The 26,980-nt window shown below is 42.8% G+C and overlaps 2 protein-coding genes across 2 annotated transcripts in view; one reads left to right on the top strand and one right to left on the bottom strand.

The window, feature by feature from the left end:
* T265_00400 (hypothetical protein) overlaps nucleotides 1-10,383 on the top strand; it is a gene marked incomplete at both ends in the record, with an annotated part of 19,859 nt that extends 9,476 nt beyond the window's left edge. Inside the window, 5 exons of the mRNA XM_009164173.1 lie at nucleotides 1,368-1,498; nucleotides 7,558-7,747; nucleotides 8,549-8,758; nucleotides 10,018-10,302; nucleotides 10,339-10,383. Coding sequence (XP_009162437.1) covers nucleotides 1,368-1,498; nucleotides 7,558-7,747; nucleotides 8,549-8,758; nucleotides 10,018-10,302; nucleotides 10,339-10,383 — 861 coding nt within the window. The remainder of the gene's footprint in view (nucleotides 1-1,367; nucleotides 1,499-7,557; nucleotides 7,748-8,548; nucleotides 8,759-10,017; nucleotides 10,303-10,338) is intronic.
* T265_00399 (hypothetical protein) lies at nucleotides 8,213-26,980 on the bottom strand (the record flags this gene model as incomplete). Its single annotated transcript, XM_009164172.1, has 5 exons — nucleotides 8,213-8,239; nucleotides 12,563-12,964; nucleotides 15,656-15,788; nucleotides 26,681-26,829; nucleotides 26,852-26,980. The coding sequence occupies 4 exons, from the start codon at nucleotides 26,978-26,980 to the stop codon at nucleotides 12,587-12,589; spliced, it is 789 nt and encodes a 262-aa protein (XP_009162436.1).

Genomic DNA, 26,980 nt, shown 5'->3' with positions numbered 1-26,980 from the left:
AGTCACTTAGCCTACTTATGTATATATATATATATATATATATTATTCTGGAGGTCCCGCAAATCTGTATAAGAACGTCTTGGGAGTAAAGACGAAGAAGCTCTGTACAGTCTGACACAAACCTGAAAAGCCCAACAAAAATGAAAAAACCTCGTTCATTTCTTTGAATACCCAGCAATACTGACGTTCGACGAAGGTGCTAGACGAAAGTTTAGTACACATAAAGGTGGAATTCATCAGAAACAGGGCAATTTTACGAAATATAGGCCCACAAAATTATAACGTGTGAAGGTCCTTGTAAGAAGTTGATTGTGTTCAGAGTTGGTGCAAGTGGCAGGTACGATCCTGGCAGGTAGCTAGTGAAGAGAAAGAAGCGCCTAAGTAGAGGTCATTGAAGAGCAACAGAAATGAGCTTTAGAATGCTTACACGGTGCAAATTAGCCCATCACATTTTAAAAAATTTTACTTAGCTCAGAGAAATCTGTCGAGGATCTTAACGTGGTGCGGTAATCTATAGAATTTGAGGGAAGAAAATAATTCCAGGTTTTTGTTTTCCTTGGGTTCAAGGTCGTTAGTAGTAAATGAACCTCGATTCATTACGGAAGTGAAAAGTCTCAAACTTGACCTAACAGAAGCTTGCCAAACTTTTGAATAGGGGCTTTATTGGTAAAAAACATGAGGGATCCACTGACAGACGGTATTTGACAGGAACGTTGAATATCTCCTTTATTCAACTTGTGCTCAGGCTGAAATGGGGAAGTCATAGTGGTTCTCCTCGGAATACGCTCTTAAACGCTTGGAATCATGGGGAAAAAATTTAATGCAAGTAAGCCTATTCCGCTAGGCCCAAAGTTCATCAAGATCCAAACGAATAAGAACTTGAGGTCATCGACAGACAATCCGGACTACTTATTCGAAGACAGTCTTTTCAGACGATGGAGAGTCAAGCCAGCAGACGCAATACTCAGACCAAAATGGGTGATCTCATCTTAATTTGGAACGAAGCACCTTCATCAGAATTAAAGGACTCATAACAACCTCACGACGAAAATGCGGCGGTAAACACTTACGGGCTTCTGAATTACGTTGAACTATCCCATGACTAACGGATAATAATTAATCTCAGAGACCAACTCAAGTAGAGTTCCTCAGAATTACTAAGCTCACAGGACAAACCCGGAACAAATTAATGACACTACTCATGCAGAAAAATCATGAGTTTAATTCGATTTCGGTTACATATACGCCCAGTCGGTTGGACGGGAATCAACGGACCTTAACGCAAATGGACGCTTTCGATGCTTTTCTATCTAATTAATATCTACTTTTCACCTCACAAATTGATACCTGTCTGTTAATATTTTTAGGTCGTGATTAACTCCACACACATTTTCATGAAACGCAAACGGGCGGAGTTTGTGTACGATTACATCTATTTCGTGTGTCGCCAACAACAAGAATCACGCTACCTAATGTCTGTTGTGACTCTGGGAAAGTGGTGAGTACTTTGCTTGTGTGTTGAAACAGTCTTCGTGCTGGTGAAATGAATTCTGTCATTTGTGCTCGGGGAACAATGAGCCGTTTGAGTATATTTCAGAAGTTTATATCAATTGTTGTTTAGTTATTTGACTAGAGAGAGAGAGATGGACCAAGTGATTAGAGCGCGAATTTACTGACCGGAAGGTCTGTGGTTCGAACTCGACTTCTGCCTATCCACTTCCCCTGTCTAGGCTTGGGCGACCTGGCAGTATCCCAGCCCTCGTGCCTCCTTCGTGTGGCATGGCAGCTAGGCACCGGAAGGGTGCTACGGCTGAACGATTATCATTATTAGTTATCTGACTGAAACGGTGGTTGACTTTTCGGGTTTCCGAAAGAGAGAACTGTTGACGGAACTTTTTTGCGGTCCGTGTATGTTTCATTTGGAACTCCCTACCTCCCAATGTTGTACATTCGCCGAGTTTAACCATTTTCAAGAACAATTTAGATGCATATTTTATGTCCAAACCGAATCTGGAACTGTTTAACTCCATGGGATACTCAGCAAACATTACGCATATTTTTGCGTCCCTTTGTATATATACGTTCACCCTATGGTCGTTGTAAAGTTAACTGCTTTTTAGACCATTAAACCTTGAATTACCTTGAATTGAATTACCACCTTCCAGTCGCTTGGGGAAATAAGATTTGGGATTCTAGTTAACTGGTGCACCTCTGTAATTTATGCATACTGAAAGCCTTTCTGTGTTATGTCACACAATGAAACATTAGTTTCTACACAGATGAAGTGTTGAACCAGCGTCGCACTGATGGGTATTTTGAGTTGAAGGTGTCTGCTATCCGGGTACAGACTGCACGATTGGCGCAGTTATTTCCAGTTAAACAGAACATTCGCGAAACCATACAAAAGTGTATTGTTATGCGTGGGGACTTGATATTCTTAGTCACAGATAAGCCTTGACGCCTGAAAGGTCGTTATTCGGTCATTTCTTGGCTTTGTTAGCTTTGCTTTTGTGGTTTAAAGCTGAGGGACAACGATTTCTGTGTGTAGTTTTAACGTTTCGATCCGTTTACCACACTTCAACGGTACTGATTTGTATTGAACTCATTAATTCTAGCTACGAGCCACAACTTGAGAGAACATACATGTTGTTCCATCTCTCGTCTGATGGTTAGTTATCCGGATAGTGTGGCCTGTGCGCATGAATGGAGCTCACTAGACCAGAAGAAGATTGATACCGCAGGTGCCCATTTGAATGGCATGAAATAGACATTTACTATGGTTCTGTAGTTTCTCTAAGGGGACACTATCAATATGCAGATAGCTCAGTGCTGAGTACAACGAACTGTCGACTGAAAATGAGTTGTCGTGACCAATCAAAACTAAGTTAAACAGGAAACCCATTTTCATCCAGCGTTAGCTCCCGATGTGACCCCAGGCCCTGGATTACTTGATCCGAGAACACAAGGCAACCTTTGAAGAGGGACGTAAAAGTCTATTCTATAAGGGCTACGAGATCCTTTATGAGTATGCCATCGAACTAGGTTGCAAAAACTATGGTATTTCACCCACAGCTGCACCGATTTGATCAATAGCTACTTGAAAAAGCCCAGAAGAGAGATTCAAACAGAGGTTTGCTTGGTTTAGCATAGGTGCTGATTTTTGTGACTAGTGAGTATTGAATAGTTATATTATTGTTCTTCAACTTTGACGTCTATTTTCTATGACACAGATAAAGCTCTAAGATGACAGCAGACTTTCGTTTCTGATGGGGCAACCGAATTAAACGCTTTTCATAAAGGAACCGACTCACAAGGTTGCTGAATACTCTTCGACAGCCCACTACCGGTTTCGCCCTCCCACTTCGGGCTCATCAGGTAGGTGCAGTCCCCGATTTTCCGTCAACCTTATGATCTACTTGAACCCAAATTGGACTGTTTTCGAGAAGTACACTCATTTGCAAAGCACTTCGGTTTTCACGGGAGACTCAACTGAATCTCTCGTTTATGAGTTTATGGGTTCAAGTAGATTATAAGGTTGACGGAAACTCAGGGACTGCGCCTACCTGATGAGCCCCAAGAAGGGAGAAACCGGTCGTGGGCTGTCGAAGAGTTTTCAGCAACCTTGCGAGTAGTTTACCGCGATATCTCGAATATCGTGCCAACTGAATCATGAGGCGGCCTGTGTACAGGACATTTAGCTGGAGGACATCATAAATGAGAGATTCTCCCATAAGTGCTTTTCACTCTACCAAGGATGCTACTTTAATTCTATGAGAACAAGTCACCTTCCATACAACATAGAGATTGAGGCCCTGAAGTTGATGGCGGAAATTCCGGCCGAATATCTGGTTTAATTCTGTCATGGCAGTCTAGTGAAAACTTGTGTCCTTTCAGTTTGAAACTAGGGATAGGGACTTCCGACTGGTATATCTCATGCCACTGGTATTCCCAGTTATTGGGCCAAAAAGACCCACAGAAACATGGTTTATCTCGAACGAAACTCAGTTCTAGCTCCAACAATATCTTTCGCGAAAAAAACCCACAAATTCAGCCTTCTGTTGACCTTAGATAATCGATGCGATCCATCTAGACTTATCAGTGACCTTTTATCGTTCGGACCTGTCGAAATCTCATACGTTAACCATAGATAACTCGGCGCTAGCTTGAACCGGGAACTTTTAATGTGTAAAAGATCAGAATTTGCGAATTTGACAGAGCAACTTAACTCGAACACAACGTTTGAAACGAACCAGTCCTGGGTCTCTGACTACTTACTTTAAAGGCACTACCGCTGGATGATGACGTAAATTTTTGGAAATCAAGCGAGTCTCCGGGAGAAAGTCACGTTGCCCAGAGTAAAAACAATGGTACCTGTACCTTTTTGGTAAAGAATAATGCCCCCCTTTCAATCTTAAGTGAAATTCCTGTTGCTAAGCGCTACGGAACAGGTATATGCTCCTTGGGAAACCGGGTTTAACAAGCCCGTTGTTCTCGCACAAGAGACCATAAGCTGTTCAATCGGGCGTGGGAAAGTTTTCACCCTGGCTTTATTTGTTCAGTATCTTGGGAATTTTAGTCAGAAATTTTGCTCAGGTGTTTACAAAATATTCGTCCTTAATGCGAATAGTTTATCCGAGCTTCTCAGCTCCGGACAAATGGTAAAGCAGAGTAGTATTAGACTTCTAATCTAATTTAACATCTGCAGTATAGACGACTTCAAGACAGTCTGATTTTTGTCTAACAAGTCATGAATAAGCCAGCCAAGTAGAACATAAGGTTGACGGAAAGTCGGGGACTGCACCTACCTGATGAGCCCGAAGTGGGAGGGCGAAACCGGTAGTGGGCTGTCGAAGAGTTTTCAGCAACCTTGTGAGTAGTTTCCTTTATGAAAGCCAGCCAAGACATTGATGCAACACTCATCTTCAGATTCACAACCTGAATCTGGCACACGAATCCGGCAAATCAGTGTCAGAAGAACCTGTCATTCCGCTCATATAAATAAGTTTTGAACTGTCCTTCCTCACTTGCCATTTTCAAGAAGAATCCTGGCGTTGTTTCTGAACGCTGGTGTCACCGTACAGTATAGAGCACTGGCAACATCACGTCTGAAAACGATTTTTTCTGTGACTTTTTATACGCCGCTGTAACAAGCTTCTCGAGGCTATTAGGTATATGCTTTCATCTCTTCCTTTACCCGTGAAATTGCTGTTGAATCGCTCATTTGGGCACAATGCTTTGGAAGGAACCCGCAACAATACACGGAGCATTCATAATTGGTAAATGCGGATCAGCTGACATTTTCTCCGCACCACAAGTTGCACGTTTCCGTTATCGGGGTCTTACTGGAGCAGTAAAACGGAGGCTTCCGATCTAGGGTCCAGGGATCGAATCGGGCCGGGATTCCACATTCGAGCACCTAATAAACTGTTTACTGGAAAAGGATCCTTGAAAGTTATCTCTTGGGTGCTCTGAATTTGAATCAGAATCTTTTGGCCGGCTAGGACTGCTCGCATTTCGGGAGATCACGTATTAGAGGATTGACAGACGTTGAAGCTACTGTCTGTAGGACCTAATTACAAGCACATATCACGTCGGTCATTCCAACTCTCCATGAAGTATCCTCTCTCATCATGCCACCTAATCGAGGAGCGATTCGTTGCACCTGAACTATGAGTAATAGAAGCCACACATTACTTGCTGTTCGGTGCGTTTGTACCAAAGTGGAAATCTAGCCCCCCTGGAGTAATTACACCGGTGAAACGAAGCTACTTACAGATTCATTACCGGCACCGTGACTCGATGACGAGGAATATCCCAGTGAACGAGTAATCAGTTGGCACAACATATCGAAGGTGCACCCAAACTAGCGCCCCAAAGATTGGTTGTTATGACTCCCGTTCATAACACATAGAGTGTTTTGATTCACACTGTAGTTGTTAGGTAACTTGCTGTGATATGGCCCTAGATGGGAAGTAAAGTGGGGTGCCCCCATTGGTGTCTGTACTTAAAAAATGCACCTTTTGCAGTGTAGGAAAGTCAAACAAGGTCATGGGTGAATTGAAACGAAAAAATATCATCTGAAATTACCTTGCAAAGGCCCTATGAATATTCATGTGCACAATGATGGGTAACAGTAAAACGGAGGCTTCCGATCTAGGGTCCAGGGATCGAATCGGGCCGGGATTCCACATTCGAGCACCTAATAAACTGTTTTAGAGCTATAAACACCGTCAATTTGTAATGGTTTGACGTAAATCCCTACTGTTCCGTGAACTCCATCAGTCGAATAATGACGGTAACCACCATTTGATCCGTTTTTCACCTCTTCATCGTGTGCTTCAGTTTAGGTTCGCCTCTCGACTCCAGGTTCATTTTTGTCTTGTCAAGGTTCACTGCGTTCAGTTACTAATTCAGGGTGTCGCTGCTGTTACGTCTGTGCATACCGTACATTGGACGGTAAAGTCTGAAAAACTTATCCAGACGGTATTGAACATTGGTTATTGGTCTGTTCGCCGAGCTTGGCAGCTGGATTGCAAACGTTTCATCACCAATCGAGGTGACATCGTCAGTGCAGGGTTGAGTGCACTGATGATGTCACCTCGATTGGTGATGAAACGTTTGTACTCCAGCTGCCATGCTCGGTGAACAGAACAACAACCGAGCTACCTACATTCCACAACATTGCTGGTATTGTACAATCGTTAAAAAAATTGGTTCCAATCGTTTGAGACTTCGGATACGCTGAATGCGGCCCGAAAGGGCACATACCAAACAGAAACCTGATTTGCAGAATTCGCTAATGATTTGAAAAGTTCTGAAATTTGTAAACCGAGAACATTTAGTATATTTTCATAAAGGAAACTACTCATAAGGTTGCTGAGAACTCTTCGACAGTCCGCGACCGGGGCTTATCAGGTAGGTACAGTCCCCGAGTTTCCATGTTCAACTCAGTATATGTTTTTCCGGCAGTTCACCGCTGATGCAATAGCCTTTCTGACCAGTCATTTTCCCATAGAATATGTATGGGATGTCAGCCGATAATTGGTTCACTGCTACGTATATACGCCAAGGATAATCCCAAGTATACGTATGGTGCAAAGTGATAAAAATATCCAGCAGCAAAGTATCTGTTTAATTCATGGGAAGGCTGTTTTAGTGACAGCATAACCCAAGTATACAGGACAAGACCGAGACAACTGTCGAACGCAGTTTAACTGAAGAGTAATGCACGAGCTGCCGGTTATAAGTTAATCCATTCTGGGAAAGGGGTGTTTATTACAACAAGCAATTGACTTCTTTGTGCAACAAACCCTCGTGTGAGATTACTGGTAATTAATCGACATGAACCCAATTTTTTAGCCATCACTATTTATCATATGCACCTAACGAACACCTGAGTTGAATATTCTCCCCCCTGCACAGTGAAACAGACTTTATGTGCTTCGATTTCATGCCTCGACATCACAATATCATTCGTTTTCGCATGGGACGTCCATTCCCCTTGCTTCCCCGTGAACGCGAGTCCATGGGCGACAGCTACATGCAGCGGTTGTATAGGGAGGCTTGTCAATGGAGCTCGTTCACCCTGAATTACATTGAATGGACCTATGAATACTTTATCCAAGATCCTCCGGTCCCGATAAACTGCCCAATCCAAGGAAAATTCAAGTTTATTCAAAGGGGACAGGAACAGGAGAAGTATGATACGAAAATTCCAGGTGGCATGACTCCAAGACCGTGGCTTCAGGTGAGTTTCACAGCAGTTCCGTCATTTTTCCATTTCACATGCTGGGGTGTACGGCTTCCGCTGATATCTGTCTGTTGTGGTGTCATAGGTCAATTCTTCTGCCGGATTCTCCTCACCCAGCAGTGTCGCGAGCAGTTTCAGAAATAGTTGAACTTTTTCCCACTGTACTCTCTTATGGCGAATCAGCCTAGTTCGACATGATCAGTTCGGTTGGTCCGCACCAAAAGAAAATCCAGTGGATTCAAGGACCGCTCTTGCTGGGACTCGACAGAAAGACACGCATTCAGCCATACCAGAGATCACAAGTAAAGTAAGCGCCTCTGAATTGTAGTCACTCGACGAATGAAGGCGTTCCAACTTGCGCTTCGGTTTCAATGGATTTTCTCTTCAGTATCGCAGACGCTAGTCTGTAGTCATCATGCACTCAGTGATTGGACTAAGATACGTTTTGACTTTTGGTGGCCTGTGGGTCTTTCATCCGTAGATTCTGAACTGGAAACGAGTTAAAATGAGTCAAAACTGAGCGTTTCCCAGGAAAGTCATATGAATCGTTCAAAAGCACCGGAGACTGAGGCCAACTTGCACTCTTTTGCACGAGGAATCTTTGCCATCGTTTTCAAGTAAAATACAGAGTACAAGATAGATTCTCCCTAGTCATCAGACATCACGCTTCTAAGCTTGATAATTTAACTATATAAAATCACATTCTCACAATTTCCTCGTCTACGTGACTGGACTAGTTAATTACAGTTAATGAACTCAGCTGACGCAGATCTCTCCAAATTGCAATGTTTATTTTAGGTTTTGTGCTACAACTACTGGCAATCGAACATACAAGCCTGTCTTCAGGACCCAAAAACACTACAGTTGGATGTCCAGAAGTGCTGGCGACTTGATTTCGCGGGTCAACCAATATCGGAGTACAATGTTGTAGACAATTATATCACATGTGTGGGTTTCTGGATGGAAGATACGAAGTCCTTTCTGATCACACATGACAAACAGGATCCGGTAGGTTGCATTTGACAAGCTTGAAGATTATGTGAGGTAGTCTGCTTGAACTGTGTCGCCACTGCAAAAGATTTCAAGTCATTTGCTTCAATCAAATCGGTATGGCTCTCTGTAGTTTGCTCTTGGAAAGCAGCAAAAACCAAAGGCTTAGAATACGGTTCAGATTTATTTGGGGTGGGTGAGTTGAAGGCAGGAAGCCATACCGTTTAGCTGTAGCACCTTTTCGGTGTCTAACTGCAATGCCACCAGAAAAAAAAACACGAAGGTTGGGATACTGCCAGGTTTCCCAAGTCTAGACACAGAAGAAATGGAGAGGTAGAGGTCGGGTTCGAACCACGGACCTTCCGGTCAGTAAATTCGCGCTCCAACCACTAAGCTGTCTCGCAAGAATGACCTAACGTATCAACATGCACTCACGTGGACAAGAAGGAACTATCAAACAGACTTTTAAAGAGGACTACAAAGGATAGATATGTGGTGTGCGTATGTCCTGAAAAAGTGATACCATTCTTCCACGTTGGCATAGTGGAGGCGCACCAGGTAAATAACTGGGAAGGGATTTCTTTCCTTGGCAGTATCCATCAATAATCCGGTGCAGTTATGTATGTAAACTAATGCATTTCCACTAATGTAGTCTCATATTTTTGATAGCCAGATTCCACAGCATTTTATTTACGGGAAGCTTACAAAAGCGTGTTTGTCTACTTTGTTTAAACAGGCATTAAAATGAGAACTCGGTGAAGATATGGACTTTGGTTGGATGCAGGCATTGAAAGTACAATAAAGAGTTTGATATAGAGGAGAATGTTGGTAACTCAGATTGCTGAGCTGGTCATTGATTTGTTCGTTAAGTTGGGCCCTTTGATTGCAAATCTTTTCTCATCAAGAGAGGTGAAATCATCGGTGCGTTGTTAGGGAGCGTAGCGATGGGTCGGTGGTCTTAAGCTCAGCGAACAAATCAACTACAATGAAGGGTTGATGTTCAAGTGTAATTACTGAGGTGAAATAGGCGAATATTTGCATCTCAACGACACCGACTGGTGCTATCCATGACATCACACTGAGAGCTGTATGATTATCTTGTTCTATTCAAAACATCGACATTAAGTGGATACTCTCATTCCAGAATGCTATAAGATACATGCATCCTCACTGTCACGTAAAAAAAAACGAGGGAATAGGCTAAGTGTTATGCAGGAGGAATACTGTCAAGGCGAATTTCCGTTGCTTTGCTCACGTTCTTCTTCACGTGACTTCAGGTTACGAACAATTTCCGTTGCTGGGTGTACAAACGTGTTGGATTCCGAAATTACCTCATGTCCCGTGGCAGGGGGAATCAGTGCTCGAAAATCCAGACTGCGGAATCTTCACTGCCCGAAGAAGGCGCCTCGCTGCTTCTCGAACTTACAGAGGACGAACTGCAATTTGACGTGTGTCCCATGTCTTGGGATGACGGTCGCAATCCTTATGCCAGTCAAGATGTGCTTGATGTGTACGGCGTGGCAACACACAAAGGTTTTTCCACTCATGCGATATTATTGTCGGTAATCCTCACGCAGCTTGTCTGCTGTATGTTATAGACAATACCATTCCCTGGTGGTCGGAAACCCCAAAATGGTCAATAAAGGATGACTACTACGTCTTAAAGCCACTGTACAATACTTTTTGTGTAGAATAAATTATCTTTACCGCTTGAGACCGTTTATTTTTACTAACAGCAATGCAGGCACAGGACAAACTCGTGGGAATAGGGAAAACAAACGGATTAGTGTTAAGGCTGATGTAAGTGATGAGCGCAACGCTACTGCGGTCAAGGATTATTTGTAGAAATCTACCCAAAGACTTAGAATCGTGAAATTTGAAATCAGCATACCCAATTCTGGCCAGCTATTAAGTACAGATGAGCTCTTAAAATTATGTAAACAAACCAGTAGAATACTCACACGTTACGAGGATATAAAGTAACAAAACAAATTCAGTTCATTATTGATTGGCTTGTTGGAAAATAATACGTCTGTTGTTGCGGATTACTGAGGTACACTGTTCTAACATAAATCCTATCAAATTTGCAAAGCGCTCTCATCTAATCCCCACCATTCTGCCGTGATTGCTGCTTTCAAGTCATTGGTCATATGAAAAATGCGGCTGCCACCATGCACTTTTTTCGCCATGATCCACTAGACTTTCTCGATTAGGTGAAAGTCAGGAGTTGAAGTATACAAATCCAACGAATGGACATTTGATATAGCAACCTCGATTTTACGGGATAGATGAACTGCGTATGGAAAACTACATGATTACCTGAACAACCAGCACCGTTCGGGATGGAGGGTTACTCACTGCCGTTATGTATAAATCCACCATCTGCTTCCAATCTCATACTGTCAAACGACTCTTTCCTCGTATAAAAACTAACTCAACACTCTTCACAGAGCCACGGTGACTTACTGAAAACTCTGTATTCTTTCTTGGAGGCAGACCAGTGGCACGCTAATCCATACAAACCGCCAACAACTAACTTTGTTGGTAGTGTGAGATCTGAAGATTTTCAATAGAGATTACGTCCTGTAGACAAAGCCGAGAAGCACTGTACAGCTGTACCTTCCTTATTGGGAATCATCGGCAGTGCGCATCTCGTGAAATTCTAGTAAAGTTGCGAACCCGTGACCTCCTCGCCCAGCAGTTTGGACACTTAATATTGGGAATGGCAGTGCGCATCTCGTGAAATTCTAGTAAAGTTGCGAACCCGTGACCTCCTCGCCCAGCAGTTTGGACACTTAACCGTCCGGACACGCACGGTGATTAACTCGCACCTAGACGGGGTATAGTACCACAGTGAGCTTTCTTCCATCTCCCACCAAAAAGGTATTTTGGTTCTCTATCCGTTTCAGTTTCCTCTTCATGTGGACTGCGTCCAGACAAGAAACTCTCATCTTGCTTCATGCTTGAGGGCATAGTTTAACTCGCCTCAGCTTCTCGCTCGAAATTCGAGAGACATTGGGGTTCCGTGTAGCCCAATGACATCGTTGCAAGTACTTACGACTCTGGACAAACTTGCTTTCCCACATTCATTCTTTCGTCATTAGTTGCCACCATCCAAGTCAGGTAAAAAAGAGAACTGTCATTCAGTGGGGTGAGCCTGGTGTTGTAATGATCGTTGCAGCTGTTTGTGGGACATATTTGTAGGTTCGACACATCCTAATATTTTATATCTTTATGCGTCCAGTTGTAGCACCCCTCCGGTGCCTAGCTGCCAATGCCACACGAAGGAAGCACGAGGGCTGGGATACTGCCAGGTTGCCCAAGCCCTCTCGACGAGAGGCGGAGGTCGGATTCGAACCACGAACCTCCCGGTCAGTAAATTCGCACTCTAACCACTTAGGCCATCTCGCCCCCACATCCTAGTAATATGAGCCCTTATTTCTGACTCAATTACTGCGTACAACCTGAGCACCCTCTCTGTGTATTGGACTTTTTGTGTTTAAAACAAGCGATTAGGTAAGATCAAGTAAGTCCAACTCTTCCAAAATGGACATGGTCAATGCCGCAACAGGTCGGGAAAGAATGTCAAGGTCAGACTCAGTTACACATTGAAAATCTATGCCAGGGCTATTGCAATTCATACGAGGCAGTAAAAGGTTGCAGGGAAGGGGTCATATGAGAGAATGGCATATTTTTGCCAACTTGAGATTAAGGAACATTCTGGTGGTTTTTTGTAAGCAGGATAGAAGTGGGGTAAAATTATGGTACAGTTGCGCTTTTGAAAGTGCCTCAGAATGAGCGTGTAAAAATGTCCACGGGAACCTGAGAGAACATGGAAATGCATAATTATTTGTCCTCTGCTTTGGTTCCAACATCTTCCGGAGGACATCGCGATGCGATGAATTCTTCCAAACTTCGAGGTTTGTCATCTGAGTATACGGTAAACACGGTGTGTTTGAGTTTTCCAACGGGAGCCGGTAGATCCGGATTGGTGGCTTTACCTTCTGGGTCGGCAGCGTGCATGGCGCTAGGCGTGAGGCCATCCAAAGGTTCCTCGCCCGGGTAAACACCGTGTAAAATGAAGTGCTCCTGTGCTTCAATGGCAGCTGTCAAAGCATCGGTATCTTGCTTCCGCCTCTCCGCTGGCCATTCGCCAAAACGACTAAACAGCTTTTCACGTAACATAGCCACACGACCGCTCCTTTCAAAGTCTAACAGTTGTTGCTGGTTTCATTAGAAACGGTAGAAAAAACCACATGAGTAAAAGGGCGATAGCGCTGCAATAATAACAACAGTATCAATAATGGATGAATCAAATGAAGCTGTCTCTACGAGCATCCATATTCCTCAGTAAGAATTGCATGAAAAAACGAAGGCATATTCTGGCATATACTTAACCGAAAAAAGCGACATCCGATCCTGACAAGCCTAAGCTCATGAGGAACAATTACATCACACGGCGATAGAGTAGACGATTTGAATAACGCCCGGATAACGGAAACTCAGTTCACTACTTCCAGTGAGGAAAGCTATTTTTTGTCAATCAATCAATCAATCAATCAATCAATTAATCAATCAATCAATCAATTAATCAATCAATCAATCAATTAATCAATCAATCAATCAATTAATCAATCAATCAATCAATTAATCAATCAATCAATCAATTAATCAATCAATCAATCAATTAATCAATCAATCAATCAATTAATCAATCAATCAATCAATTAATCAATCAATCAATCAATTAATCAATCAATCAATCAATTAATCAATCAATCAATCAATTAATCAATCAATCAATCAATTAATCAATCAATCAATCAATTAATCAATCAATCAATCAATTAATCAATCAATCAATCAATTAATCAATCAATCAATCAATTAATCAATCAATCAATCAATTAATCAATCAATCAATCAATTAATCAATCAATCAATCAATTAATCAATCAATCAATCAATTAATCAATCAATCAATCAATTAATCAATCAATCAATCAATTAATCAATCAATCAATCAATTAATCAATCAATCAATCAATTAATCAATCAATCAATCAATTAATCAATCAATCAATCAATTAATCAATCAATCAATCAATTAATCAATCAATCAATCAATTAATCAATCAATCAATCAATTAATCAATCAATCAATCAATTAATCAATCAATCAATCAATTAATCAATCAATCAATCAATTAATCAATCAATCAATCAATTAATCAATCAATCAATCAATTAATCAATCAATCAATCAATTAATCAATCAATCAATCAATTAATCAATCAATCAATCAATTAATCAATCAATCAATCAATTAATCAATCAATCAATCAATTAATCAATCAATCAATCAATTAATCAATCAATCAATCAATTAATCAATCAATCAATCAATTAATCAATCAATCAATCAATTAATCAATCAATCAATCAATTAATCAATCAATCAATCAATTAATCAATCAATCAATCAATTAATCAATCAATCAATCAATTAATCAATCAATCAATCAATTAATCAATCAATCAATCAATTAATCAATCAATCAATCAATTAATCAATCAATCAATCAATTAATCAATCAATCAATCAATTAATCAATCAATCAATCAATCTATCTATCTATCTATCTATATCATTCAGTTACTTCGATGCCTAGCTGCCGTTTCACCCGAAGGAAGCACAAGGATACTGGGATACTTCTAAGCTTCCCAAGCCCAGACAGGGGAAGTCGAGATGCATAGGTCGGGTTCGAAATACGGACCTCCAGTCAGTAGATTCGCGCACTAGCCACCGAGCCAACGACCACTTGCAGGGAAACTAAAAACACACTGAGCAGCGATCAAATGTTTCCGGTGTTCAATTGTAGCTGGCTTAAATGTGTTCCAAACAGTTTGGAAATGATTGCCACGTGTTCTTCGGAACTGCATTTTGGCTCGAGTTCGCCTGCATTTTTTGTAGATGGTCAGATTCACGGACTTTTACGGAGGATAAATCACTCCTATGGAAACAAAATAGCAAACCCTCTCAAGATAATAAATCCTACGTAAACCTGGTGCGCGATGTTTCTCATGAACTTCCCAGGGGAGGGAATACCATGACGAAGTCCATGTGGAAATCACGCTTGTCATAGAACTCGTTGAACGCAGAATCATACAGACGAGCTACAGGAGATTCGGTGAACAAAATGCACCTTATTAACAACATTCAGATGTCAATCGACAGTCCTCACTATGGTGGTAAAAGTTGTCATAAGTCACGAAAAGGGGCACGTCACGTAGCTGATGACGCTAATGTTAGGACAAATGGGCAAGTGCCCACGGAAAACTGCAATGCAGTGTACTTGTTCAAGAAACGATGACAGTCGACGATGTTGTCCGATCACCAGTCCAGCCTCATGGACTTTGTCCCTTGTCCTTCCGCACAACCAATCACATTTAGTCTTCACATCCATTTATGGTAAGCAATCATCCTTACGATGCCCGTAAATCTGTTTCACTAATTAGGAACTCGGATCCACGTTCATGCTGCACCGAAGTCCATTTTCGTAGTACTGAATGGCCGTACCTTTCACGTGCTTATGCCTGTCTACCATCTGCACTACCAAGTGTAAACATGAGTACCCACTTACCCGTTTCACTCAATTTCACGTGTGAGTGATGGATTTAAGTACTTAGTACTGTAGCGGCATCGTTACTAAGCATTGTGAAAAAAACTATTTTCACCACCGAACCGAATGGACGGCATCTTTAATAAATCACGGAACATTTGGTGATCACTTGCTTCACGTTGCTTTCTTGTTCACCAGAGCCTGTTTGTTTACCTGTTGAGGTGATTAGCCAGCGTTCGATAATAGGAATGCAGGCCATAGAAAAGTCTTTAAGAGACAGAAGGTACTTACCATGAAGCCGTGATTCGGACATGCACAATGCCTGGCTCCCTGAACAGCTTTGAATAATTCAGCCAAAGAGAAGTCTGTCACAACCATCAAATAGGCCAGCGTGATGGTCACACTTCGTGATACACCACAGGCACTACCAAAAGAATCAAGAGAACAGGCAAAGTTAAGATGAGAAAATTCCGAGGAGTATGTGGACGGGAAATCAAACAGGGTGCATTGCGAGACACTGCAGTGTGAGAAATTGTTGAACAAAGAGGCACGAAAAACCATCGTTAGAAAATTTTCACGTGAACACTTCGAGGTGAAGAAGATTCAGATCCAGAGGACAGTTCCGTCAAGTTACAGTGAGATTGGGGATATCCCAACGAGTACGTGCATCCTCCAGAAAGCTCTCCTTGCTTCAAGTAAACGGAACTACGATATCATATAAAGCTTTAGCAGTTTCATGTACGAATCCGAAGGCACTAGAGAGATGTTATGAGCTGCTCAAAGTATTGACATCCTGTTTGGGGATCCAGTGACAGCTTGAGCGTCCTGTGACCCACTGACCTAGACCGAGGAGATTCGTGCGAAACATAGGATTGTTCACATCAAGTTAATGAATGGTCAGAGGTCTGACCTCCGACGACGGAGGTTTGGTCTTCCAACAGGAACGCTGGAACGTGTGGAAACTTGTTCTTTGAAAAAAAGTAATGTACCTCCAGTTACACACCACCGTCCTGTTTTCCAGCCGAAGTCTTTGTTGAGGACCATAATCCAGGTTTCGACGCCCTGGTGGTATTTCAGTCTGTGTATGGCCATTATTCCCAGAACCAGGAGTAGAATCATGACATATCGGTCGTCGAATGGTGTCACCGACCGAAGGCCTTATTTATTGTATACAACAGGGCGGGTAGCCGAAAACACACCACTGTTGACGTCTCCTTTCTAAGTCACCCTTACTTGACCAGATACTTTTCAATATTCGCCTCTGCGTGATTAGCCTAGCAATGTCCGTGAAGGAATCTCACAAGGGGAAGCTGACAATCGTCTGTTTATTGTGTCAGTTTACGTACCAAGCGATGGTAGCTCTGACATCATCAAGAGAAATTTTTTGACGCCTTGAGTATCCTGGTACGACGGGTTAAAAGCCCAACTATAGTTGTAGTTGTCGGAGACCTGAACACACAAGCGGACAAACTTGGCGCATATAAATTTGGTGGACTTGGATTGTACTCGAAACATGCGACGAACAACACGCTTAAGCCATGCAGTCACCTAAAACCGTTTTTAACGTGGTTATAATACCTACGATAACCAAGATCGTCCGGCTACATGGTGATTTCGCATTGCCATCAGTCACCGGAAATTAGGATCAACAAATGATTATCACTTCTTTAGGTAGAATTTAATCGTATACTTTTCTGGATTCAATTAACTTTGCTCCTAAGGGCTGCACAGGCTGTGAACAAATGTTTTATAAACTAAAAGGCTTGCATACCACGGAATCGAAGGAATTTATCTAATCCACCCAAGGATTAGATATCAGAGAGAATTTCGGAGCAGGTTCTGAACGTGATTCAACGGGCCGAATTATCAAACTTCAAGTGACACTTAGCGTGAGCGCTGACTGTGAAGTCTGGTGGTCATGGAAGGTAAGCAAATTGAAGAATGCCGGGAATGGCCAGAGTTTACTCTAGGTGATCCATATGACCGGATCCTCAAAACCACCTGTAAACAAGGCCATCAAGCATTATAATTAGGTGGCCAGTTGAGATAAGGAAGAACGCCTTGATCGGTGGACTGAGCATTCTCGTGGCCACGTGCTTCTGTTCAGTCCGACTCTTGAACCACAGTGGAATCCCAGACAGTAAACTTGGAGCACTCTACGGCCTCGGGGGTGTACGACTGCGCATCTTCTCCCAAGCGCCATCGATCTATTGGACGGTTCGTCTGTCTGTATTCAAGTATGGAGGTGAGGTCTTTAGTCAGTGTTTGTCTGACTTGTTTGCTTTCCTTTGGAAGGAGACTGTTCTAGACACCTGGCAACAGTTGGAAGTAGTATCCATTTTAAAACAAGGGCTCGCAGTGGATGTGACAATTGCAGAGCAGGTAATGAGACCCTTGGAGTCGCTTTGTCGCCTTGTGATGGGCCACGAAGCATTGACTCGAGAGCAGCAAGCGGGATTTCGGCCCGGTAGGAGTTTCAGTAACCACATCTTCACGTTCCGTAAAATGTTAAAACAACGCCATACGCTTCGGTGACCCAGGAGTTTGCAGCAAGCGGATTTCGGCCCGGTAGGAGTTTCAGTAACCACATCTTCACGTTCCGTAAAATGTTAAAACAACGCCATACGCTTCGGTGACCCAGGAGTTTGGTATCACTGGACTTTCCAGTGACATTCGGCAATTAACCGGCCTCATCTCCTTGACAAGGAGTACCACGGAAATTTGCAGTTTGATAGTTGCAGCCATACAAGAGTGTCTGCGGAGCTCTCCGAAAAATAAGGGCCCACTCTCACAATCCTATAGACTTCCGTGATCAGTGGGGTAGTGAGTCAAACGCCAGAGGGTTTCCAAAACCTTGGTGTTTAAGCAGTTGCTGACAAGAACATTGACGATGTGGGTATACACCTGATATCAGGTGGAAATTATCACGGGATTTGTCATGCGCTTTGCACTGACAAAGTATAAGGTTATGCTCCCCGACATGCATTCACCGAATCCGCTGTTGCTAACGAAACCATAACCAGATAACTAGAAAATGAATATGCAGCTGTGCAACAAGGAGCTCAATCAGAGTGTGTTCACATCCAAAGTTACAATGGTTCGATCGTGTGTTCCGCATACTGAATCATCGTCGATCGAAGACGGCCTGCTTTCAGTGCCCAATTTGGAGTGGCGTAAGCAGAGATATGGTAAAACTTTGACCTGACACGAGGAAACGAAATCAATTACGAGGTCTGGGTACTGTTGACACTGCCCCCTTCCAGGATGGGATCCGCGTGAGCCTCCGTGTGCATGGATGGAGACACTGCAACTTATGGCTGCCAGTCGATATCAATGGTGTTCTTGTTGCCAGCTTCTGTCCAGATTGTCTGATTGGGTTTCTGGAGGCATAGGCACATCGGAATGACTGTAGTGGTCTGGGATTAAGTCCCTTCAGCTCCTATTGCCTTTTTATAATAAGACATTCAAATAAATTAGGGTTAGTAATTGATGTGGTGTCGGTGATGTTTTCGTAGGATTTTACATTGCAACTCTCGCAGTGCCCGTCGTTTGTCAATCATACGAGGCCCATCCCAGCGTAAAGATCTCTTGTCAAGGTTGCTAGGCATCATTTTCGTGAACTTCACCTACGACTATCCATCAACGACTGCAACTGGTGTGTGGAAAGATATATCCACAGCCGTACACGGGCACAGATACCACGGGATCTCAGAAAGGTTGCTGATAGTTTTTGGCCCGCGACGATATATCACTCAAGGCACAATTGAGCTCGGCGGTCAAGTAGATGTTAGCTCAACCAAAGTTTGGGCATTGACAGTCGTAGTGGGACCGAAAAAATGAAATCTCAATGTAGCCGGCAATGCACGGAGGTTGTTTCAGCCAACGCGAAAAAATGTACCCAGGGGACTACCTTTTAGTGAGTTAATCAACGATAGCATTGGAAGTTTAATATACAACAAAAGCCAGCGTGTACACTACTAGGCGAAATAATCCCAGCAACAGTATAGTTGGCCCTATACGAATAAATGCTTGTCTTTCATTACGCGACCGGGTTGTTGGATCACCAGCGCTATTGGAGAAGTGGCGAATGTGAGTTTCGCTTTCATTAGATTGTTCGAACTTATTCGGGAACAAGAACTCGTTTCAGAGAACCTGTACTTTCATTAAAAAGGTACCCGAGGAGGCCACTAGAATAACAAAAGTGTGAGCCTTGTGTGCGTTATGACAGTAAGCTTCTCTGATCCTGGCACGTGGGACGTAATTCCAGAGTATGAGGCAGGATTTTGACCAGAGGTTGCAGCGATCATGCCCTTACATTATGCCGGATGCTTGAGCAACGCCAAACATATAGCTGATCAATAACCGTCGTTTTTCCCAAGTCCAGAAAAGAATCCGACTTCATAGATACGATAAACCGTTCTACAGTGAAAAGAGGAATGACCTCAATCACGATACTTTTGGTCGTGCAAGATCTCTCAATGAACCGTTAAAAAATCCCCTCACAACTAAGGAGCTTCAACAAGAATACACTCCATCTCCTTTTGTTCAACTATGTGACTTACATACTTACTGAATGTACTACGAGAAAGATTAGCGTACCTAAAATATGTGGGTGACATTGTTTTGTAATTCGACGATCACCAGACCAAATAAATTAGTCGAGTAGAGAAAATCGTACGCTTGCTTCGACATGTGTCTTGCAATTTCAAAGCTCACAGTGTTGCTCCAGAGATTTTATTCCATTTGTGGCCTTTTGGAAATTTAACATAAAACGCTTGTGGCTTTGGACTTTGAAAAATGCATACACCACGGTTTTGTTGCGAGTTTATTAAAGCGGGAGCAACATTTGCTGAATTGTATCACGTATGGTTCTAAAACGAGTTTCACTGAAGGCAGGAGGTCGTGTAGACAAGGCAAATGTAGGGGCACTTTTACTTTATGGTGCTTAAACATCCTTCCGTCCGATCGCAAGACCCAGAATAACGAAAACATTTTGTCACCAGTGCCTTTGTAGCACGGGAGAATGCAGCAGAATGCAGCGTACACACAACTAAATGGTGCGTAGGCCAAGCAGCCCCCAACTCTTCAGAACCGTTGGAGAGGCAAAGGAAAATTGTCAGACTATGTATATATTACACATGTCCACCCAACGCCATCCTTTATTTAGAACTCTTCCTGGCTTCGCGGAGAACACACGATGACAGCGACAAGAAATGAAAGCAGTTGCAGTCAGACTAGGTAAGATGGGACAATAATGCTTTCCTGGTTATATCCACGTGATCCTCCCCGCCGGAAACCATACGGGCGATGACACGTAGTCGATCCCTTCAATATCTAGCCAAACTGCTTGACTGAAGTGCATCTGTCGTTGCGTTCAGGGATTGTTTTGGGTAATGCCAGCAAAAGATACCAGAGTAAACCTACTGATGACGTTTTACTCCGACGAGGTGCTCACATATTTATAGTTTACTGTTGTCTGAAGGCGATGTCTTATAGACGTAATACACTACTCATAAGGTTCCTGAAAACTTTTCGACAGGCTACGACCGGTTTTCCCCTTCTTGGGGCCCATAGCGTAAACGCAGTCCCAGACTTTTCGTCAGCCTTATTTTTGCTTGAACCAAATTGCACGAAACTAGCTGGGCTCCAGATGAGTCTCCCGTCAAAACCAAATTGGTATGCAGATGAGTGTATAAGTCGACCTTGTTAACTTATACACAGATGCAAGAACTGTAAAATCTCTACCAACGTTAGTCTTTTGAACAATAATCTTGAGGTTTACGGCGATGTAGGTAGAACTTCCCAGAATAGGAAGATTTTTTGCAAGTGACCAGATAAAGCAAAGTCTCCCATGTCCACGGCGCTATCGGGTTACCAATCCGAGATGTCGGATCAACCAACCATAGCACTTAAGATACGAAGATGTCTGCCCGTCCAGACGTGATAATTCAAGTATATCCAGTGTCCCTGATGGATAAGTGTTGACCGCTCACTTCGAATGTCTCCGAATGCCGGAGTTCAAATTCCGACACGAAAAAAATGTGCCAAGAAAACCCGATGAGGTTCAGTAAGGCCGGAAGTCAAGTTCACTGATCCTACTCTTTAGTATAGATCGATGAGAATAACCGCATAGGGTAGGGCTATTTAGATAACAGTGACGTGGATCCAAATACTTCGTTTGCTGAAAATGGCTCCTCTGTGAACTAATGCTAAAGAACCATTGTTTTTTTGTTTTGAATATGTTAATCTCATCGACCGCGCTCTGATAGGAAGCTCTACCAAAGTTTAAATTCTTTCAAAGCTAACCTGTTCAACGAAAAACAAGTGAAGGTATTACGAAAAGTGATCGTATTTCGAAAATCATGTTTTACGATCATTTCAACTAATTAGTATACTCAGTTAGACCTCTTGTTTATGATGTTCTCCCACTCAGTGCCCAAAACCAAGGCTGCTTCAGGATTCAATCGGACTAGCATTCGGAGTATCAAAACATCTTCCCTTCACAAACGATAATTCTACCTCTGATGTGTATAAGAGAGGCAGAAAATCACTGACATTACAAGTTTAGTTTTCCACACATCAATCGAGTATGTAAAATGAGCAACAGACACAATCATAGGGTGTTCAAGCGAGAAAACCGGGGAATGCGCCTTTCGCCACAGTGATCCTCCAGCAATTTCTTATCAACACTGTAACCGGCACCGCTCATGTGGCAAGGTAGTTTCTGGGATCATACATCATACGTAAACTGCACGGCTTGCTCGACATTCTGGACAAACGTGACTCCGTTCTTCGTTTGACGCGCGCCATTACAATCAACTAAACCGGTGGTCACATGGCCTGTTATGCGATTTCCGTGTTCGTGCGTGTACGTGCACCACCCATACATCGCTATTGAGTATAACCAAAACTAGGTCAAACAAAATGGTTGAAATGACAGAATCTCCATGACTTATACCCAGCGCTTCAAGCAGTATGGATCAAACATGATAATCCACTTGAAGAGAAGGCATCACGGGGAATAGAGCTTTTGGGTCTCTTCGAGAAGGATGTCATCGAAACTGTGGGTGATGAAGACCATTGTTGGTGTATTTCCAAGGGAGTCGCCCCTCTTCCGAGGGGCGAGCGTGAGTTTTGATCCGGATTATCTGAGTAAATGTTTGAAGGCTTAAGCTCCCCCAATGATTGTGCTAAGCTATTCTTTTCAGTATTGAGATTTATCTAAAGAAATTACATGGTCATGAGACAGTCGCGCTGGCGTTGATCATATATATATATATAACACTTATACAAACAAGCTCACCCGATCAAAGTAATTTTGACCGTTGTGACTAGTACTTTCGCGCAAAGGAAATATTGGAAGAGACTTATCATTGTCGCTCCAAGCATGACATACCAGGCCAGTTGGATCACACTGGTGGCATGTGACATGTTGAAAGGAACAGCCAGTTTTCAAGTATCAGATGTTTGAAACCGACAAAGAAGCTATCGACCCATAGTAGTTTGGAAACTGAGCGGTGAACTTGTTAAGGGACAGTGCTTCGTTTATTGCGAAACGGTGCTTGTATATGTATATGTATGTATTGCCAAGGGGAATTCGCTCACATTAATTCCCAAATTGCATTTGTGATTCCATGTTGCTACGTGAATGATACACCAACCACATTTCGGCATACCGATTCACCGTACGCAAACCCGACAGTGAACCAGCTAAACCCTCATTGTCACCAGCACATTGAGAAGGACTGCATTATTGTTCGAGAAGCTGGTTGGAAAACTGGATATCCAGGCTGATGTTGAACGTTTCCTTCCTCGTATGCTTAAGGAATTCAGCACTACACTAAAAACTGGTGGACAATGTGCAACCATTTGTTCACTGATCGCTCTTCGTTGCCTGCAACAATTTTGGAGGTGCCTCAATATCTAGCAGGTGAAAGTCGCGGTAACCTCAGGGAACAGACCGTGTCCGTATATGCCTAAATCATCTCACATCCTCAATAACTCTGGAGACAAGAGAATCTGCCCTGACAAGGGAATACTACGGACTGGCATATTAATATCGAACGACAGATGAGCTTATACTGAGACGAATATGCTCTGTGTTAAAACAAGGACAACCATACCTATTGTCAATGTGTTGAAATATTGCGAGACCGGATGCGCTTACTTGTGGTTGGTCCGGTGGTCGCTGGGCTGTTCTCCGAAATTGGCAATTAGCTTGCAGACGTTTCGTCCTCAACTGGAGACGAAACGTTTGCAAACTAATTACCAAGCTCGGCAAACAGATCAACGGCCACCTGATCAACACCAGCCACATCTACTTTCGGCGGCCTTCAGATTACCAATAATTGTGCAAGAACTCCCATAAAAGGCCAAGAACAGTATACTTACAGACTACCTTTGTTAAATAGTGAATTGCGTCCGACGATGATCTAACAAGTCAACCTATCTTCAACCGGAAAAATGCCAAGTTGAAGTGACATGTGTGATAACAGATAAACCCGAATTAAAGTGATAATTCGTTGTTACCACCAGCCATAATCGGGGCTGATTATGAAGCAGTGCATTAACATCCATGTGCAAGTTTCGGAATCAGCTGGTTTAGACAACCGGGAAAAAACAGCACAGTATCGGACATTCTAAAGCACACCCCATTACCACGGTGCTAGATATCGTGTGTGGTAAAAAGTATCTCTCGCCGGCATACAATTAAACCCGCCAACAGCGTTGTGCGCAAACTAGAGGGATGCACTGTGCAAAGCACCATTGGGACACTTTTCGACAAAAATGGCATGAATACTTCACATTCTTGGCCCATGACGTGGAAAATGCACTCCTACGTGAGGTGACGTTTAACTAATATGTTATGTTCATTTGCAGTGGCGAATCACCTGCCAACATCAAACCATACCAGTGCGATTTAGCTGCACAGTTGACAAACAATTGTTCGACGTGCCTTTACGGATGCAAGCGAAATAAAGGAGCCGTACATAGCTCCTGATATATGGGATACAAGCGCCTGCAACCGATCAATGCTCCCAACACAGAGGTTCGATCTGTCCTGAGTTCGCTTTGGCTAGTAAGATTGGAATATAGGTAGGAGCATTTACTTGGAGTAGAACGCAACGAAAGTGCCTACTTCATTTCGGCAATCGAACTGGCACAACAAAATTTTAGAGCACCAAATATGTGTCCCGATAGCCATCCGGGTGCTATAATAACTATCTATTATGACCAAGCAGTTTGGGTTCAAGTTTTTGACGCTGTCCAAAACCTGATACCTTTCCTGCAGTTTCGGACAATTTTTGACCCAAAAGGGAAAAGGGTAATATTCAATTACCCGTTTTCGTCGTTTCTTTACAAAAATATGGTTCTGCGGTATGAGGATAAGAGCCATTATTTGACCCAGTATTCACGCTTGAGTACAACTAATCCAAACTACTCCCATCTTACTACCAAAAAAGCAGGCAATGATATTTCCGTCGTCCAGATGTAAAAAAAAGTTCAAGTACCGGAACTGAATATGATATTGCGTGATCTTCGGCAAAACCTCCGTATAATTTTGCTGGGTCCAACAAAACTGGCCAGAGCTTGGGTACGTAAGGGGAAAATAACCTGGTACTACTCTTTGATGAAGGCCGTGAATCTACTGTAAAATCCCTAGGTAGTTTTTGAAAGAAACGTTGGAATGTGTTGTAAAACGTAATAGCAAACAAGTGCTTTACGGTAAACCGGACGAAAGTCACGAAAATAGTGGTTCAGCTTCGTGAACTAAAGTAACAGTAACTAAAAGATAATACCATCCATTCGTAAGAGTACAGGGTGGATATACAGGAAGCAACTGTTCTGGATATGGGATCGATATGGCTCAGTGGTTAGGACTCGAAATCACTGACCGGAAGGTCCGTGGTTCGAACCCGACTTCTCCTGTCTAGGCTTGGACAAGCTGGTAGTATCCTGCTTCCTGCTTCGAACAGCAAACAAGTTACGGTGTGGGAACTCACCTATGTCTGATAAGTACAAGAATAGCACAGACTCTGTAATGGTGTAGTTTACAAGTTGACCATTGGCACTTGCTGTGTTCATTATTGGTCTTGTATTTTCTACAAGAAAAGTCCTGGAATCTTTCCTGTTTGTTTCGTGGACTCAATTCCTGACAGTGTCCTCCGGATGTTATGCTTCATTGATTCAGATTGAGTGAGTCGATAACACCCGATAGGCCGTCAATGTGCACATTGCAGTGTGGTTATCCAATAGTTCATGTGCAGCAGACAGCAGGCCTGTGTTTATTTTCTACCCGACAGTAGTTTAAGTTCAGTCAGTAATCACTGTGCCCCCAGGCGATTGACTACTCCTGCAATTTTAGTGGCATAACAATGTGAGGCCACTATGGAGCGACATAACGTATTGTTACATTGTCTGAGGTATCCGCATTCTCGGGTGAAACCCCGTAAATGTGCTATTTTCGCGATAATTATGATGACTATCGTCCGCAATGATCCAAACTGTTAATTTTCATTTTCCGTTAGCTGTAACTCACCAGGCCTCTCTCTTAAGACTCGCAAAACGACCTGAGGTGGCAAACGTTCTGCTGAAAAAGTTTTTTTTAAAGATTGGGACGGTAAGTTTAAGTTGCTGTGGAGTTGGTTTCCAGTCGGTGTAGTGCGAATCCGTTGTTAACAAATGGGCTACTGAATAAATATTTTCACAAATGTCTGTATGGCTATTAGGAAGTAGGCAGACACCACTCGCTAAATCACCCACAGCCAGTCGTATTAATTAAGATAACTACTTGATTAGTTACCGTTTAATTCTTTGTGAGACCTTCCTGAATTTTTAAATTTTATTCAGATTCCGAAGGGTAGTGAACCAGCGTTAATTCCAAACACTATATCCAAGGATTTGTTGGCTGGGGAGGGGGAACAAGTCAGTCTGTGCTTATTCGGGAAAGTCTGGGGCCAGATGTACTCAGTCATGCGTTCGGAAACCAAACAAGATATTCGATGGCGTACAACACTATGCATAAGAAAGGTACAGGAGAGTACGTAGGAGAATGGCCCGAACTGAAATTGACAACAAAGTTTCTCTACCGTGGATCAAAGATAACGCAAAACACCACCAAGCAGACTAGTTACATTGCTCGGTTTTACAGATTTAATTATTAATTGTAGCCAGATCAAAGTCCAAAACGAGACCAAAAGGAACCAAAAATCAATTAAGAGCTACTCGTCAGCTGAAATGAAACTATCGGTGATCACTGTGTATGAAACAGAAAATGAAACAAATCACGTTAAATTAAGATAGCTGAGAACTTACCAATGAATGAGAACAGCACCATCGGCGACGCGAGCTTCGTGAATAAAAAAGCAGGCGTCCTCGAAAAATTTGGATAGATCTTCAGAAGGGGAGTCGTCCGCGCGGAACACAATTTGCTTTCTGTTAGGGATCTTCGACCATCGTGAAAACTTCGAACAGAGAGGTACTCACTTCGACTGTGTTTTGTAATACGGTGCATATGTGTGTGATATGGTGTTTTTCAAGCTGCATTTGAGACCTGGCAGCAGCCAAACCTCCCACGTAAATACCAGGTATGATTTTGGACAAACCGCCACCCAT

This window comes from Opisthorchis viverrini, assembly GCF_000715545.1.
Source record: "Opisthorchis viverrini unplaced genomic scaffold opera_v5_4, whole genome shotgun sequence".
Classification (NCBI taxonomy): domain Eukaryota; kingdom Metazoa; phylum Platyhelminthes; class Trematoda; order Opisthorchiida; family Opisthorchiidae; genus Opisthorchis; species Opisthorchis viverrini.
Note: the sequence above shows the minus strand (reverse complement) of the source record. Positions and strands in the feature narration are given on the sequence as shown.